An 18,473-nucleotide genomic window follows, 5' to 3' on the forward strand; every position below is an offset into this window, starting at 1 on the left:
TAGAGGACTCTGTGAAAATTACGTTAGGGGCAGGGCACAGTGGGGTCCTTCCTAAGAAATGCTGTTTGGTGAGATCCAAGGATTGAGAAGGGTCAGGCTTGGTGGTGATAGCCTATATGCAGAGGTTTGTTTTGGCTTTGAGAAACAGAAAGTTGGTTCTTAGGTATATCATTTGAAAATATTTTAGTGTTTCTAGTGTCTTTGTCATGTTACTGATAGCATCTTAATTATTACCTTATAAGTTTGAATAGTCTTGTTTTCTTCCTTTTTTCTCTCAGATCTATGCAGAAAAGTCTAACATGAAGATAGCCACTCAGTCAGTATTACTGCGAATACTGTTCTAACCTACTTTAAAAAGTAGTGTATGTGAAAACATATATATATGCATACTTATATAAAAATGAATTGGTTTTCCCTATAGCCCTGGCTGTCCTAGAACTCCATCTGTAGACCAGGCTGGCCTTGAACTCACAGAGATCTATCCACCTGTCTCTGCCTCCCTAGTGCTGGGATTAAAGCTGTGTGCCACTACTGCCTGGCTAGTTTCCCAATTTTCTAATAATCTTTACAATGGGATCATTAAAAGGTGTTTTTATTTATACCCCTTTTCCTTACTAATACAAAATTTATTGTTTTCTCTTTGTCAAACTTTGAGCCAGCTACTTTTCCCAGACTTGTAGGTGTGGGAGTGGTGTGGTGTGTGCAGCAAGAAAAGGACATGCAGGGTAAGGAAGACACAGAAGGCCCATGGGAGGTGGAAGTGGAGACAGCTGCTTCTCCTGGTTAGGAGGATGGTCAAGGCTAACATCAGGCAAAAGGATGACCTATTGTGTCTGAGAAATGAAGTCCAGAGATGAGGACTCCCCAAACCAGCCTCAGAGCCAGCTACCTGACTGGCAGCCCCCATCCCAGTGAACTTGGCTGCTGTGTTGATGGCCTTTGAAATGGCGCTGACTGGTTTGGAAGCTGTGGGTAGGCATGAGTGAGGTTAAAGGACATGGGACTATCAAACTGCTGAGGCTCTTAAGTTGTGAGTGTCTGATCAGTCAGTTCAGTACCACTGCAGACACCAAGGAGACTGTGCAGGTAAGCCTGGAGTAGGCATACATTTTAGGGGGTGAGGGACCAAGGCAGGAGATCCATTCCTAGAGCAGAGAAGAAAGGCTTCTTATGTTTTGAGAGTCTCACTTTGTAACTCTGGCTGACTTGTAACTTGTTATATAGACTAGGCTGGTCTCAGAGTCCATGGAGCCACTCTACTCTGCTGGCATAATGCTGTGATTAAAGGCGTGCATCTCACACCTGGCTCTTAGTTTTGAATGTGTGTGTCTGTCTCTGCGTGTTACATACATTGAGTGCAGGAACCTTTGGGAGGCTACAGGTATTTGATACTTTTGGAACTGGAGTTACAGGCAGTTGTGAGTGGGACCAAACTCAAGTTCTCTGAAAAAGAAATACTTAACCACTGTGCCTTCTTCTCCTCCTCTCTTCTCTATTTTGATTTAAAACCTGGTTTCTAGAAAGTTACAATATTTTGTAAGTTGTGTCAAAAAGTTTGGCAAATGCTGAGTTTACTTTTATTTATTTTTAGTTTGGTTTTGTATGTTTTGTTTTACTATAAGTGATAAGATCAGTGTCTTTGTGCATACACTTTTCTATGCATGATATTCTGTAATATATCTTAAGGTCTATAGTACTGTGTTGAAGGACTTGAATTTCCTTTTCTTTTGGCCCCATCTCACCTTGTTTAAAATTGAGAGGCTGTCACTGTGTAGACCAGCTGGCCTGTAATTTTCTTTTTTTTTTTTTTTTTTTTTTAAATTTCTTTTTTTTCGGAGCTGGGGACCGAACCCAGGGCCTTGCGCTTCCTAGGCGAGCGCTCTACCACTGAGCCAAATCCCCAACCCCTGTAATTTTCTATGTAGACCAGGTTGGCCTTGCACTCATGGAGATCAGCTTGCTCTGCCTCCTGAGTGCTGGGATTAGGGTATGCACACTAAAAAATAGAGGCCGTAGGACTGGAGAGACATTTAGCCCTTGCTGTTTTTGCAGAGGGCCTAGGTCAGGTTTCCAGCACCCACATAGTTATTCACAACCATCTATATTGTTACTTCCAGGACATTCAGTTCCCTCTTCTGGCCTCATCAGGTACAAGGTACACATGGTGTGTACATGTACCTACAGGTGAAAACTCATATACATGAATTAAAACTAAAAATTAAGTATTTACAATACAAACCTGCATTTATGTTTTCATATTATTTTAAATTCAGGTCATATTTCATTTATCATATTTTGTCTTTCATGTAAATTATAGATCAAGGACAATTTTCCATTTTGTATGTATTTGTATACTACATGAAATGTCTTAGAACATCTGGTTGTTGTATTCTTTTTACTAAATAGACTAGACCTTCAGAATGTGTTTATACTGTATTTCATTGTGAGTGGCCAACTCGAGTGCCTTTATCTTAAGATCTGGAGTAAGTAGTGTGGCTCTTCACCCTCATGGCGAGTCCTTGTTGGCACTTTTGAGAGCTTCTGTTCCCATTCAAGTTAAGCCACTTGATGAGAGGAAAGAAAGCAGGCAGTTGGAAATCCACACATATGATGGTCATTGCTGAGAACAATTGGGTTGGAGGTTTTCCTAGATGTAGTCTTGTCCTTGAAACTGCCATGGCGAGGGTGATTATGTCTTTGAAATCTGTCCCCTTGCCTCATTTGTTACAGTACAGTTATTTCTGCTGCACTCCTTGACTGAATGGCATATAGAATGAGAAAGACAGTTTATTTCACTTGAGTTTTGTACAACATTATTAGGTCTGCCCTGAAGATTGACGGTTTGTTTTGACAAGAACCTGAGGACCCACAACAGCAGAAGATTGATCTGCATAAGATGCTGTAGTCCCATTCCTAGCAGCTGGTGTTCTGTTAGAAAAGTTGCTGCCTGTCAGGGAATTAGTAGTTTTTAAAGACAGTTTTTAAAGCTAGACAGTGCAGTGAGCTGCATATGCTGGAACTCGAGTGCATTTCACCTGATCAGTACAGTATAGCCATGCTCTGTTGAATGGTTCGGGCTATTTTTGATCCATGCCATGTTTGGATTCTTGTTTGTTGGGGATAGTACTTAACCTGCTTTATCTTGGAATGTCTGTCCTTCCTGATAAAACTTTTTTAGAACATAGGGACTTTTTTTTTCTTGTTAAACCACACTTTTGAAATAATGCCTCAGATTGTTCTGAGGTGGTCTTCTGATTGAAGGTTGGGGATGTCGTCCGTGCCATGAGTGAGGTGAAGGACACTATCTGTAGCCACTGAGCCTTTTGCTTTGTTTTGCTTCCAGGAGTAGTAAGAGTTGGGTACTACCTGGATGCATTATTTATGTATTTATTTATTTTTTATTCTCTCAGAGCTGTGTATACAAACACAGCTAGTTAGTTCTACCTCTTGAACTAAAAATGTAGCTGCTTGGTACTGCCAGTTTTTATTAGTCTTTCCCATAGATTTTAACTACCTTATTAAAAGTGGCTGACTTTGCTAGATAGGAGAGATTTTTGCTGGGATACACATAAAAATGCTGTGAGTATGTAGTCCTCTAGTAGGCTCTTGTACTAATTTCTTTTAGAGAAACAAGGCCAAGTTTTTCTCTACCTCCTGACTCAGCAGTTTCCCTGCTAACTTGTTTATACCATACTCTGCCATGGATTCACTGGAGAACCAGGCTGGCCGACGTTGATCGCAGTCACTTGGTACAGTCCTGGTCTACTTTGCCTCTAAGATACTTAATCCCCTGTAGCATTGTTATCTGGTCAGTTCTCTCTCTCTCTCTCTGTCTCTCTCTCTCTGTCTCTCTCTCTCTCTCTCTCACACACACACACACACACAGACACAGACACAGACACAGACACACACACACACACCAGTTCTTTTGGGTCAGTTTTCCTCAGCTTAAAAACAAAACCTCAACAACAAAAACTTTCTCTGATAATTCTTTTTTTTTTTTCTCTCTTTTTTTTTTTCGGAGCTGGGGACCGAACCCAGGGCCTTGCCAGGGCCTTGCTCTTGCTAGGCAAGCGCTCTACCACTGAGCTAAATCCCCAACCCCTCTCTGATAATTCTTGATCATGCTTTTGTAAACTCATGATATGAATTTTACTAGGAGGTTATCAAAACACTGGACTACTCTGTTGCTTGCTGCGTCTCTTTGCTTTATCTATCTTGTCTGTTTCTCATAAGTCCCAGAAACCGTGGCACAAATTTTTTTATCCCCCTTCGGAGCTGAGGACCGAACCCAGGGCCTTGCCATGCTAGGCAAGTGCTCTACCACTGAGCTAAATCCCCCAGCCCCAGCACAAATTTTTTTAAATCTTTTTTTCCTCATCTATTTTGCACGTGAGTTACTCAGTTTTTCACTAAATATAACTCTGAACTCTGTAGTAAAGACCTTGTTTTGCCCACACATCTCTGGTTGACGCATGACATGAGAACAGTTGAGACATTTGTATTTAATCCCTCTTCTATCTGTCATCAAAGATAAACTGCTAAACTCTGTCCAGGTGGATTTTCAGACTTGTACGGCTAACCATACCCATTTTACTTTATGAAGTGTATATTTTGTCTACATTTTGGTGTTTTGAGTTGGAACCACATTTGTGTGTTCAGGCCCCTGAGAAACATAGAGCTGTAACTTAACTTCATGTGGAATCAATTCCCAGGCTTCCCACATCTTTAATTATTCCAGATCTTAATTCCCTTTATGACTGGTTGCTTATTCCCTCTGACTCATTGCTTAGTCTGACAATCTTCATTTTAGCAAATCTCAAAACTAGTCTACTTCCTTGATTTCACATTGAAATCGGCCTTTTTGATGAAAAAGAAACCTTTTTTAAAAATTTTATAAGTACACTGTAGCTATCTTCAGACACATCAGAAGAGGGCATTAGAACCCATTATAGATGTTTATGAGCCACCATATGGTCGCCCCAAAAGAAACCTTTTTTTAGACAGGATCTTTTTGTTATGTGCTTCTGGTTATCCTGGATCTCACTGTGTAGAGACCATGTGTATCTATCACAGATATTTACCTGCCTCTGCCTCCTGGGTGCTGAAATTAATAACCATGCCTGACAAAACTAGTTTTGTTTATTCCCTTTAGTTTTCTTTAAATGATCTCCTGCCAAAAGCTCTTATTAAAAGTGGTATTTTGAACTAGAGAGAAGTCACTGACTGCTCTTCCATAGGACCCGGATTTGATTTCCAGCACCCATTATGGCAGCTCACAACTGTCTGTAACTCCACACACAGAGAGATATAGTAAATATATAGCCAAAACACCAATGCACATAAAATAAAAATAAATAATTTTAAAAAGTGGTATCTTGGGAGTTGCACTAAAGTTCCTGCATCATTAGTGAAGTCCATGAGCTCTAGTGGTCAGTCGTCCTCTTAAATATGGGCTCCTCACTTTAACCTGGGTGAATTCCAGGAAGCCTTCCCTATGTGGTACAGGCTGGCTGTCTTGAAGGCTGGAGGTATGAGCCACCATGCCTGGACTGAATTTTTATTTATTTAAAATTGTTAGTTTATTTTGTGTATATAAATGTGTGTTTTGTTTCTATGTATGTCTGAACTATGTGTTTGCCTAGTGCCCAAGGAGCCCAGAAGAGGGCATTGGATCTCTGGGAACTGCAGTTACAGTTTTGAGCCACCATGTGGATGCTAGGCACTCTGGTTTTATGTAGGGGCAGTTAGTACTCTTAATCTCTGAGCCATCTCTCCAGCCCTGACCTTGAACTCTTGAGCCATTAGAATGACTCCATATGCCCAGTGCTAGAATTATAGGTGTGTACTACCCTACCCAGCCTGACTTCTATACTTCGTTGTTTATCCATGTGTAAGAATGTGGTTAAAAAGACAACCCTTCCCCAGACCCCAGATTAACAACATGCTAACAGTGCATCTTAGCATTTTGTTATAAGAAGACATATGTGGCTTTGGCTAAAGATATTTTTACTTTTGACTCAAGGTAAATTAGCTGTTTTGTTTTCTTTGTTCTTTTTAAATAGGGTTACACATCATTTTGGAATGACTGTATATCATCTGGATTACGTGGCTGTATGTTAATTGAATTAGCTTTGAGAGGAAGGTTACAGTTAGAGGCTTGTGGAATGAGAAGAAAAAGTCTTTTAACAAGAAAGGTAAGAGGACTTCTGAATAATACCCTCTTTACAAGAATTGTTTTCTGTTTAAATGATGAATATTTCTAATAGCTTTACAATATTTAAATAGTTTAAAATTGTCGTTATTGGATTGCATTCTTGGTTTTTCTGTCTTTTTGCATATGCAACATGATGCTACTCACTGTTAGGATTGATGACCACTGTGCTTTAGGGAGATACCCAGTTTTATTTGCTTCTGAAAAAGTCGTAAGTTTGAAAACCTTGATATGACTTTTAAAAGAATCCTGTGGAACTGAATTACTCAGGACATTAATCTTTTTGGAAGACTGGAATTGATTTTTATTCCTCTTCCTATGGTGAAGGTGTAGGTGGGTACTTTTGTGGTAGAACAGGATATAGTTTTTGGATTTTTATCTTCAGACTTAATCTCAGAGGTTCACAGTTTCTCTTCCAGTCTGTTTTTTGCTTTGGGCATGGTATTTCAAAACCATTTTTTCTTCTGTAGTTGTATTATATTTGTAAATCTAAAAATTAGGCCAGAACCAAATATCTTGTTATTGTTTAGTTTTATTGTTCTTTTGTTTTTTGTTTTAAGACAGTCTTTGCTTTTTAACCAAGGCTGACACATGCTGGTCTTGATCTAGAGATCCTCCCACATGCACCTCCAGAGCTCTAAGATGACAAGCCCGTGCCCTCATTTCCTATTCTGAATACTGTCCGACTGATAAAACCAGAGTGATCATTTTATAAGAAAGCCAGCCAGCCAGCCATTAATGTGTTAGTGAAAAGAAATAATGCATGAAATAATATGACCTAAATAATAGTAGTTGCTGGGTTGTGGTCAGAAGAGACTTGTTTCCTAGCCATGTGTGCTTATTAAGTCACTGTAGCTCTGAGTGATGTAGATAATGCTGGAAGAATAGTCTATATGACTTAATAAGCTTTAAAAGTAATTGTTGATTCAATTAAGATAATCCATATAGTTAGAAGACCAAAGGCAGCTGTTTTCCTTGTTCTTTTTTTTTTAAAGATTTATTTAATGTATGTGAGAACACTATAGCTGTCTTCAGACACACCAGAAGAGGACATCAGATCCCATTACAGATGGTTGTGAGCCACCATGTGGTTGCTGGGAATTGAACTCAGGGCCTCTGGAACTCAGTGCTCTTAACCGCTGAGCCGTCTCTCCAGCCCCTTCCTTGTTCTTTAGTTCTCTTCCTGAAAGCCAACAATTGCAATCAGTGGCTTGGGTTTTTTTTTTTGTTTGTTTGTTTGTTTTTTTTGTTTGTTTGTTTGTTTTTGAGATAGATTTTTTTTTTATGCAGTCCCATCTGAACTGGAGCTTGAGAGATCCTCCTGCCTTTGCCTCCTGAGTGCTGGGATTAAAGGCGTGCACTACTACTTCTGACTGTCTTCAGTTCATTTTAAAGCCATCTTAACAAATGACCACAGCCTTAGTGGTTTTCTCCTTTGGAGGCCAGTTAGGAAATGTACTCGTGTTATATTTTCTCGAAGGGAGAGTCTGTCTGTGGCCTCTCAGTTTTGGTTATTTTATTCTTGCTCCTTAGCTTCTGTCCATATGTCCTTATGGCCTGCCTTGTGTCACATCACTGCTGCATAACTGACCTTGAGCCTCTCATAAAAGATTGCAGCTCCCACAGCATTTCTCGTTTTATGAATCTAATGTTTTCTGTTAAATCCCTGAGGCCTTTTTGAAATTCTTTAATCTATTTAATGCAGTTCCTCAGAGGTCTTGTTTTATCTTGTTTCCATTTCTTCTGTGTTGGGGTAGCAAGAATTTATTGAAGCAGAGCATACTTATTTGGAAGCCACATATATTCTTGAAATCTTTAAAGGAACTAGAACTTGTTTGAATTTTTTTTTTTATTTGAGCAAGAACAATGAAATGTAGTAAGATTTGGCTCCTGGAGAGCTCAGTGTGCAGCTAGGACTGAAGGGACCATAAGTGTTGCACTTAAGACTCAACTGCGTACTGTAGAAAGTGAAGCTCTGTAGCACCCCAGTGTGGAGTGCAGAGGTCTCATGAGGCTCCATCCCTAGCTGAGGAGCAACTGATGGCTGCTGGGGGAGGTTGGCCACTGGTTGGCTGCTGCACTCTGATGGATGGCCTCACACAGGCAACACTGCTAAGAGACAGTGGGTTATTAAGTGTGTGTGTGGGCATGGAGGTGAGAGAACTGTCGGGAGAAGGGAATGTGGAGGATTTGGGTTGCATATGAACAAGTTACAGTGTATCTATGCTATGAAATCATCAAAGAATAAAGGAAAGTATTACTAAAACATTAAAGTTCAAGGCCTCTAGTCAAGAGACCAATTATTACAAGAGAAAGATGGTCAGACTTGACTAAAATCCTGGCAGGGACAATGGAGAACATGAATCGTGAGAAGGGCTTAGAGCAGAACTTAGGTTCAGTCATGGTGCATGAGGGTGGTTGATGAGGCTAGATATTGGCCACAGAGGAGGGAGGGGAGAGAGGGAGGAAGGGAAGAAAGCAGGTCACATGGTCACATCACAGACACAGGATTCATTTTTCCTGAAGATCTTTTTCTCCCCTATAAAACCTGGTCTAGGGCTGGAGAGATGGCTCAGCAGTTAAGAGCACTGACTGCTCTTCCAGAGGTGAGCTCAACCACATGGTGGCTCACAACCATCTGTAATGAGATCTGGTGCCCTCTTCTGGCCTGCAGTCACATATGCAGGCAGAATGCTGTATATAAAAACAAAACAAAACAAAACAAAACAAAACAAAACAAAACAAAACAAAACAAAACACCTGGTCTAACTAATCACCATGGAGCGACTGTTCTGAATGATGTTTCTGAATCTGTACTGCCCAGTATAGTAATCATCCACTTTTATAAATTAAGCTGTGCTGTAAAAACACCTGGGTTTTTAAAAACAGTATTGGTGAAAACTGAAAAGGGCAATCATGAGCTACTGAGTGCATGCTGGGAACAAACCTGACTCCTGGGAGAGCAGCCAGCATGCCTAACTGCTGAGCTTTTTCTCAGTAAAGGTTTTAATTACAGATTTGAGAATCTGTCCTTGCCTCCCCACCCACAACCCCTGTATCTCTGATCCTCTTGGTGCTAGAGACTGAGTAATTTTACATAATCAAACCTGTTGATGGTTTCATTAAGGCTTCTGCTAGCAATGACAGTATAAAAAAATCTTTGTTGTTCCTAAAACTATATTCCCCTTTTATATCTTTTATTGAGCATAAGTTCAAGGGAGCTAGTTCTAGGCAGGGTTTCTATGTGTAGACCTAGGTGTCCTGGAACTCACTCTGTAGACCAGACTGTAGATCTGCCTGCCTCTGCCTTCTGAGTGCTAGGACTAAAGGTATTCGCTACCATGCCTAACTCTGGGGGAGCTATTTCTTCTTTTTTTCTTTTTTTAGATTTATTCATTTATTATATATAAGTACACTGTAGCTGTCTTCAGACACACCAGAAGAGGGCATCAGATCTCTTTACAGATGGTTGTGAGCCACCATGTGGTTGCTGGGAATTGAACTCATGACCTCTGGAAGAGCAGTTGGTGCTCTTAACCACTGAGCCATCTCTCCAGCCCCCCGGGGGGAGCTATTTCTTAATTTTTTTCTTTTTGCTTTAATTTGTCAAAGTTTTCTTAATAACATTTATTGAGAAAATTAGCTTTTTTTTTTTTTACTTCTATGAAATGCCTTTAGTATGTTGAATTCTTATATAGTTATGTCTTTCTTTGTCCAAGACTTTAAAGATGAATGAATTTCTATATTAAATGGCTCAGGGTTAAGCATCAAATGAAATGATAGTAAATGTACAGTCTTTGAGCATGAGATGTTTACTTGCTTTTCATGTAGTGGTAGAGGAAGAATGTCCCAGTGGATCATTTCTGAACCATTGTGTTTCAGGTGATCTGTAAATCGGATGCTCCAACAGGAGATGTTCTTCTTGATGAAGCTCTAAAGCATGTTAAGGAGACTCAGCCTCCAGAGACAGTCCAGAACTGGATCGAGTTACTTAGTGGTAAGCTGATGTGTTAAAAAGTAAACATTGAGGGGTTGGGGATTTAGCTCAGTGGTAGAGCACTTGCCTAGCAAGCACAGGGCCCTGGGTTCGGTCCCCAGCTCCGGAAAAAAAAAGAAAAGAAAAAAAAAAAAGTAAACATTGAGTTCTGTTTAGAGAAGTTTGTATCCTTACTTATGGAAACGTGATGGTGGTGGTGAGGATGATAATTCTTTAAAAATTTTATCTCCATTTGCAGGAGAGAGCAGATATTGAATAAAGTGGATACTCTTTCTTCAAGCTCTCATGTTTGTTTGTTTTGATTCGCAGTCTCCTTACTTTGTAGCTCTGACTGAACTCCAACTCAGATCTACCTGCCTTTGCCCCCTAAATGCTAGGATTAAAGGCCTGTACCACCATGCCGGTCTCCAGTCATTCCTTACCTAAATTAATTGGTACAGTTTACTCTGTTCAGAGTGGGCCATGCTGTGAGGAAATCTTATGAACTATAAATTCTCTCTTGACCTTATGTTTTATGTACCAGTGGGTCATTTGGCTTGTTCAATCTGGTTATCAGTGTCTTGATCACCGATTTCCTTTGACAGGGTATATACCCCAAAGCAGTATTGGCCTAGGGGTTGGGTTGATAAGTTAAGGTAGTTGTATACTTAACTAGTGAACACTGCATAGCTGCTGACTGACTAAATCTTACTAGTGTGAGTGTTGACTGAACCTGGTTCAGCTTGAGTTGGTATTGTATCCTTCTCACTGGAGTGAGCATTGAAGAGATATAGAGCATATCCATTGGATTAGGCCAGAATTCATTAGGCAAATATTTAGAAATATCCTGTACTTTTTAGATTGGCTACAAATGCCACCTGTTTCCTATTTAGCAGACGATGCCAGTTGTTAGTAGCTTAGGATTTTTATCAGGGGTCATGGTTGTGGTGGGGGTGATCATGACCTGACACAGGGAGAACAAATATGCAAGAGTCCGTTCTCTCCTTCACCATGTGCGCCCAGGCCAGAATCGAGACCATCAGGCTTGGCTGTAGGTGGCTTTGTTTGCTGAGCCTTCAAGGTGCTTCCCGACCTTTATGACCTTTTAAGTATATATATAGGACTGTAGTCAACTTGAAGGGTAACTCATCTTTTTTTTTTTTTTTAAATTTTAGTTGTTTTAAAACTGTCTTCATTAATGGTGTAGTCCTTGAGGATCTAGAGTATACAGAGCTCTGGATTTGATTCCTACCCTGCACTGTAGATATATCGTCAACAGAAAGTGTGCGGTGTACTGTCGGAATGCTGTGTTACATGGTACTGACACAGGTCTATGAACCCAGACATACTTGTAGCTCAAAGGGCTCTTAAACCTGTGTGCCTAATAATTTAATATTCATGATTCTAAAATTTTGGTAGTTCAGAGAAAACTGAGGAAACTTTTAGAAGTTGAAGGAGGAAGTAGACCTTGGATTAGATCTTTACAGGCATCAATTGCCCACACCAAAAGGAAATGTACCTTTTCAGAAGGATTAGAAAGGGCGAGTGAGAAGGCTCAGCATCAGCAGATAAAGGCAGTTGCTGCCAGCTTGGTTACCTGAGTTCAGTAGATGGCCGAGATGTTGCCTGAGTGTAAGACCTGTCCTGTCTGACAGACTGTTGAGACACAGTTGTGTTAGACTGTAATTCTGTGAAAATGTAAATGTATTCAGACAGTAATACCTAGTTAGTTAGTGTTGCTAGGGGATAGTATATTAATAACTTACAGATTAGTGTATGCATAGCTAATTGTAGAAGTAAAGGAGATTGGCTATCATCCTAAGTTGTATTAGTTGATTTCTTCAAAGTCAGCTAATACATCTTGTCTGATTCTAGCTTGGGGTTGTTTGCCTTCCTGACAGTGGTTCTGGGAAACAGTTAAAACTCAAACCCCAAACTGTCAGGGGATTAAGTAGGCACTTTGGTAGTGGATTGGTACAGTTGAAAGTTGGAAGTCATCCACCTTCACCTTTGAAGTCATCAGTGCTATGCACCTATGCTGTTTCTCCTATTAGGATGTTTGGTTTTTCTGGAAGTCTAGGTGTAACTTGTGAGGCCTTGCCCCTATAACTTTCTTAGAGATAACTCTTAATATTAAATCATTTCTAATGCCTCATTTTGTTCTTAGGACCACATTTTCATTTTATTCTAGTCGGTAAATTAAATTATGAAGACTTCTCTCACTAATTGTAAATTATAGAGAATAAGAAGTAAGTCTAAAGATGTTTACATTCTTGGTACTATGATTTCTAAGAACATACACCTTATCAGGTAACTTGCTTTTGTGTCTTTGTGTATGTTGGAGTACACACACACACACACACACACACACACACACACACACACGCCCACACACATGCTCACCGCCACTGATATTTTATTTGAAATGTTTCTTCAGATACTTAAAATGGCCATAATTACTAGTAATTCATAGTACCAGCCTTTTATCATATTCTTTACTTTCTTTTCCAAAGTAAATTGCAAAATTTTAATGGTTGTTCCACAGGCCAAGGAAATGGCCCAGAGGGTAAAGGTACTTGCTGACAGGCATGAGGACCTGAAGTTGACTTTGATTCCACATGATGGAAAAAGAACCAACTTCTGCAAATTGTCCCTCTAACCTGCATACTTGTAGCATGCACACACATACATACAGAATACTGTAATGAAAAGCTGTCCCAGATAATTTATTCTTTATAGCTCCTACTTGTCTCTTTGTGCACATTTCTTTTTTTTTCCTTTTCTTTCTCTCTCTCTCTCTCTCTCTCTCTCTCTCTCTCTCTCTCTTTTTTTCTTTCTTTCTTTTTTTTTTCCGGAGCTGGGGACCGAACCCAGGGCCTTGCGCTTGCTAGGCAAGCACTCTACCACTGAGCTAAATCCCCAACCCCTTACACATTTCTTTTAAGTTCTGTAGATGTTATACTAGCCCTCTTCAAAATCCTTGTCTGCTGGTTTTCTCATCTTTGCTGTTTCTTCTTGTTCATGACTGATTTGGTCGGCTATTTCCACTCCCCATTAGTTTGGGAGCACATTTTCTTCTTTGCAAATCTAATGTGTTCTGTTGCTATTGTTGTCTTAAATTGAATACTCAGCATTGTGAATACTAGGTTAAGTGCTGAACCTTGAGTCTTTGTCTAAAGAATGTTGACATTTTAGGGTGCCTGCCTAGCATGTGGGTTCTGAGTTCATTCAGTGTTGTCTGCCTTCCACTCTGGGGGAAAACATGTTGGCTTTTGCTTTGGTAGATAGACGTTTAAGATACTTGTGGATCAACATGCTTTAAAGCTTGGATAGAGTAAGTAGTTTTCACTTGAGACTAGTTCAGCCTTGTTTTTAAAATGTGGCCTTTCTGGGTCCCCTTATGTCTCAGGTTTTTTCAGGGCTTTTCACCTCAAGCTCAGGTTTTCCTCATCTTGCTAAAAGCTCTTGGCATTGTCCAGTTTTTTTTTTTTTTTTTTTTTTTTTGGTTCTTTTTTTTTTTTTTTTTTTTTTTTTTCCGGAGCTGGGGACCGAACCCAGGGCCTTGCGCTTCCTAGGCAAGCGCTCTACCACTGAGCTAAATCCCCAACCCCCAGTTTTTTTTGATATTTGTCTTTTTGCTTAGCTTTGCAGTTTCTCACTTCACCTTGTGTGGTGTAGTATTCTGAGACTAAAGAATACTGTGCAGGAGCTGGAGAGATGAGCACTGACTGCTCTTCCAGAAGGTCTGAGTTCAATTCCCAGCCACATGGAGGCTCACAAACATCTGTAATGAGATCCGGTTATCCCTCTTCTGTGTGTCTGAAGAGAGCAACAGTTGGTTTGTTTTTAAAAAGACTACTGTGCAGGTCTCTAGAACTCCAGTTTCTGCCTTGCACCTTTCGGTTACTTCAGTTCCTGATATCTGACCTCAGACTTGGGCAGGGCGACTGAGTCAAGGGTGACTGCTGTGCTTGGAATTGTCTCTGTTCCTTAGGATATGCCTCCACCCCGGGGGTCATTAGGTTTTGCCTGAGCATCATAGTTTTAGTATTCTTTATGACCAGAATCTGAAAAGTCACTTTCAGTTTTTCTTATATTTCTAATAACAGTGAGAATTCTTGCTGTCTAGGATAGTCTTTGTTTTTATTTTATGTCTCTGAGTGCCCCAGAATGAATGTATGTGTACCTTGTGCCTGCAGAGGTCAGTGGCCATTGTTTTCCCCTGGAAATTGGAGTTAGAGGCGGTTTTGAGGCACCTGATATGGGTACTGGGAATTGAACTCTGATCCTCTGTGTGAACATCATGTACTCAACCCACTGAGCTCCTATCAAGGATATTTTTTACTGTTAGATAACAAGTAAAATTGTTTCTGTGGCCATCTGAACAGTAACATATCCCAGGGTGTCAGAGACTACTAGTTCTGCCTGGATGCTGACAGTGTTCTGTGCCATGTAGGAAGAAATTACTAGCCAGCCACTTATGGGTGTTACTACTTAAAATGGGGCTCGTAAAGCTGAAGGACTGAAGATTGAAGTACATTTTAAGTTTATATTGCTCCATGTTACTGGGTTCAGTAATTCCACTTAAGCTTAGTTTTAGGTTGATTGTCTTAGTGTTCCAAACTTCAGCCTTAAGTCTTTATTATACTATACTGACTATAGGTGCTTGTGGTTGATTTTCTACATGCTCTAGTTTAGAAAAGTACTTTGGGATTTTTTTCCCCCTAAATTGCAAAAATAGTTGTCATTGGTGATTATTTGGAAGATACAGTTAAACTTGATAATGCTTAGTTTAACTAAATATTTGTCTCAAAAAAAGAAGTGTTTATAGATAACAGACTTCAGAACTGTGAAAAGAATGCTGGGCAGTAGTGGCGCACACCTTTAGTCTGCACTCGGGAGGCAGAGGCAGGTAGGTCTCTGGGTTCTAGGCCAGCCTGGTAGGTATATAAGTGAGTTCCTGGACAGAAAGGGCTACACAGAGAAATCCTATCTTCAAAACAAAACGAAAAAATGTGAAAATGTTTTGTTCTCTTTAGGAGTCAACTTTATATAACTTTTTATCATTGTCCACATAAACTTTGCTAAATACCCTGTCTTTGTGCAGTTTTAAGAGTAGCTTTTAACCAGAGAGCTGTGTTTTCCTTTAGTCTGTTGAAGATTGGTATTTGTAGAGACTTGACTTTGCTGCTTTTATAGTGTAGAGGGTTTTTGTTTGTTGTTTTGTTGTTTTTCGTGTTACTGAGCATTGAGTTTGGGGCCCTGTGGTGCTTTCATACTGTAGAACCGTCTCCCACCACACTCCTCCTCCTCCTCTTCCTGGTGCATGTGTGCCCTACCACACATGCTTTATCGCATGCCTTTTGATAACAGCCAGTGCAGGCAGGAACAAAATTTAATATTTGGTTCATTTCCCTTGTAGAATAAGGGTGACTGAGGCTTGAAGACTACTTTCAGTTCAGACCTTTGAGTGGCAGCTGTGCCTAAGAATGTGTGGACTGCCTAGATCCCAAAGGTCTGGACTCCATGATTTAGTGTGGAAGGGGCAAGAAGAAAAGGTCTTTACTTATCTAATAATGTGTGTGTGATTTGCTGCTGTTGTAATTTAGCAAATATTACCCACCATTTCTAACTTCTGCAATGTTCTTATTCAGGTGAGACGTGGAATCCATTAAAATTGCATTATCAGTTAAGAAATGTACGGGAACGATTAGCTAAAAACCTGGTAGAAAAGGGTGTACTGACGACAGAGAAACAGAACTTCCTCCTGTTTGACATGACGACACATCCTCTCACCAACAACAACATTAAGCAGCGCCTCATCAAGAAGGTACAGGAAGCTGTTCTTGACAAATGGGTAAATGACCCTCACCGAATGGACAAGCGCTTGCTGGCCCTCATTTACCTAGCCCATGCCTCAGATGTTTTGGAAAATGCTTTTGCTCCTCTTCTGGACGAGCAGTATGATTTAGCCACCAAGAGAGTACGGCAGCTTCTCGACTTAGACCCAGAAGTGGAGTGTCTGAAGGCCAACACCAACGAAGTTCTCTGGGCCGTGGTAGCTGCGTTTACCAAGTAACTGTCAGAATGCAATGTTTCCTTTCTCTCATGTGAACCAGTAGCTTTTCTTCTATTGACTCTGGTTTTCTGCAGTTTGTACTTTCCCACACTAATAATTGGCTTTTGTTCTACAAAACGGTGGGTGGCTATTTCTTTTTGTATGTACGCAGGATTCTGCTGGTACGAGAGGCCTTCCTCTTTCTGTTTGTAATCAACCTTATTGCCATATTGGCACTTCATTCCCTGCTCATTCTCACTGTTTCCTGTTCTGGGTCTCTGGTGTACTTTGACTTTCAGAGTACCTCTAGTCACCCGCCTCATGCACAGCGCTTGGATTACCTCAGCTTGCGTTTTCCCACATGTGCTTACTCACATGGCCTTCTGCCTACAGTTCACACAAGTCACAACCAGGCCTTCAACTCACCAAAGGTAAATATCTGTATCTATTAGGACATTTTATACATAGACCTCAGTTGAGATGTATACTTAGCAAAATTATTTTTAAATTGAAACAGCACAGTAAATACATAATATAAAATGCCCCTTGAACTTTTGCTTCCTATGTAAATCTGTTATATGATTACAGTTGTTATAATTTTAGCTATTAAATCATAAAGGTCCAATTGTTTCACAAAGCCAGTTTGGAATGGGCTGCATTCCACTTATGCTGTATATAGTTTGAATTATATATGAATCGCCCCTTCTTCTGGCCACCTCTGCCTCGTTTTAGTATTTGAAAAATTTAATTTTGCATCTGGTGCCCCTCACTTGCTTCATTCTTTGTTATTTGATGGCAAAATAGACCTCTCATCATTGAAGGAGAGAGGAGATGTGTGACTCCTTCAGGGCTCTTTGTGAGCTATGTTCCTCATGATAGTCTGCCTGTGCATCTCTTTTGGGACTTTTTTTTTCTTTAACTTTTCCTGTTTTATGATTTCTATAGGAAAGAGGCTTGTGACCAGTACTAATCTTGAGTACAGTTTTTTTTTTTGTTGTTGTTGTTTTGTTTTTCCACTTTTCTGTCCTTAAGTAAATTAATGTCTGCTCTGAAATACCGTTTACCTACTCATCTTTTCTTGGAGAAAAGAAAATCAAATATCAGTCCTAGCAGATGTTGCATGTAATTTGGTAGCAAGTAACGACTACGACTTGATGATTAAGAATTTCGTAACAGAAAGCTCTGCTGTGTTTTAATTTTTATATGCAATTATGATAATTAGCACACCTTAAGACTATCAACCTTTGTGTTTTAATGTTGATTTTATTCATTATCACTGTTTATTTACTATCAGTTTCATAATGTAAATATTATACATTGAACAAATTAAATGTCAAATTTTTATTACTATAGTTCATGTTAATAGTGGGGCTTTCAGGTGTCTAGAAACTTTTGGTGAACATTTGATGCAAAAAGACTAGATGCGTATAACTTTAGAGTTGAATTTTAAGGGAGTCCTAATATGTATACTATCTTTTTATCTGGAGTAATAAATAAACTATGATCTTGAAAGTGCCTGAATCAGAGCAAGCATGTCATTGGATTTTTGTGTTATTTGCTTTGCTTTAGGTGAAGTTTTACTTAGTATGGCACGGTAACATTTCAACTGCACGTCTTGCGTAAACTGTGTGGAAAGAGCCAGCTAGGAAATGCTTACACTTGGCATGCCACATACGGTGTTTGCTGCAGAAACTCAATTCTGCTGAATGAAAGCTGTCACTGACAATACAAATAAAAGGTGGTAAAACACTAAGAAAGCAGGCAGAGAGAGTTTTTGCCACTAAATGGGTTTGCCATCCCCTTTATAATGATATGTAGGGAAAGATATTAAAATAGCCTGTCTCCTTCCTAAATGATACTACCATTGGCAATAAATATTTTTTTCTTTTTTCTTTTTTTACAAAAAGCAGAAAACTGACACTAGTACACTGAAATTAAAGAATAAATTAAGAAAATTAATTTTGTTATTTTATGAGTATGAGTGTTTTTCTTGCATGCTATGTATGTGTACTTGGGGAGTGCCTGCCAGAGGCCAGAAAAGTGCATCATGTGGTGCAGGGACCTATACCCAGGTAGGTCCTCTGAAGAGCAGGGAGTGCAATTAACTGCTGAGCCATCTCTCCAGCCCCCACTCCCCCCTTTGTTTTTGAGACAAGGCTTCTCTGTGTAGCTTTGGCTGTCTTGGAACTCACTCTGTATATCAGGCTGTCCTTGAACTCAAGAGA

The 18,473-nt window shown here is 39.9% G+C and overlaps 1 protein-coding gene across 2 annotated transcripts in view; it reads left to right on the plus strand.

Annotated features, from left to right (window-relative positions):
- Positions 1 to 17,774, plus strand: part of Golph3 (golgi phosphoprotein 3) — a 30,482-nt gene extending 12,708 nt beyond the window's left edge. Inside the window, exons 2-4 of one of the 2 annotated variants that reach the window (NM_023977.2) lie at positions 6,066 to 6,197; positions 10,097 to 10,211; positions 15,845 to 17,769. In NM_023977.2, coding sequence (NP_076467.2) covers positions 6,066 to 6,197; positions 10,097 to 10,211; positions 15,845 to 16,269 — 672 coding nt within the window. In that variant the 3' untranslated portion in view covers positions 16,270 to 17,769. Of the gene's footprint in view, positions 1 to 6,065; positions 6,198 to 10,096; positions 10,212 to 15,844 lie in introns of both variants that reach the window. The other variant, XM_063282596.1, reaches the window with a different exon arrangement.
- Positions 17,775 to 18,473: the final 699 nt, after the last annotated feature.

This window comes from Rattus norvegicus, chromosome 2 (assembly GCF_036323735.1).
Source record: "Rattus norvegicus strain BN/NHsdMcwi chromosome 2, GRCr8, whole genome shotgun sequence".
NCBI lineage: Eukaryota > Metazoa > Chordata > Mammalia > Rodentia > Muridae > Rattus > Rattus norvegicus.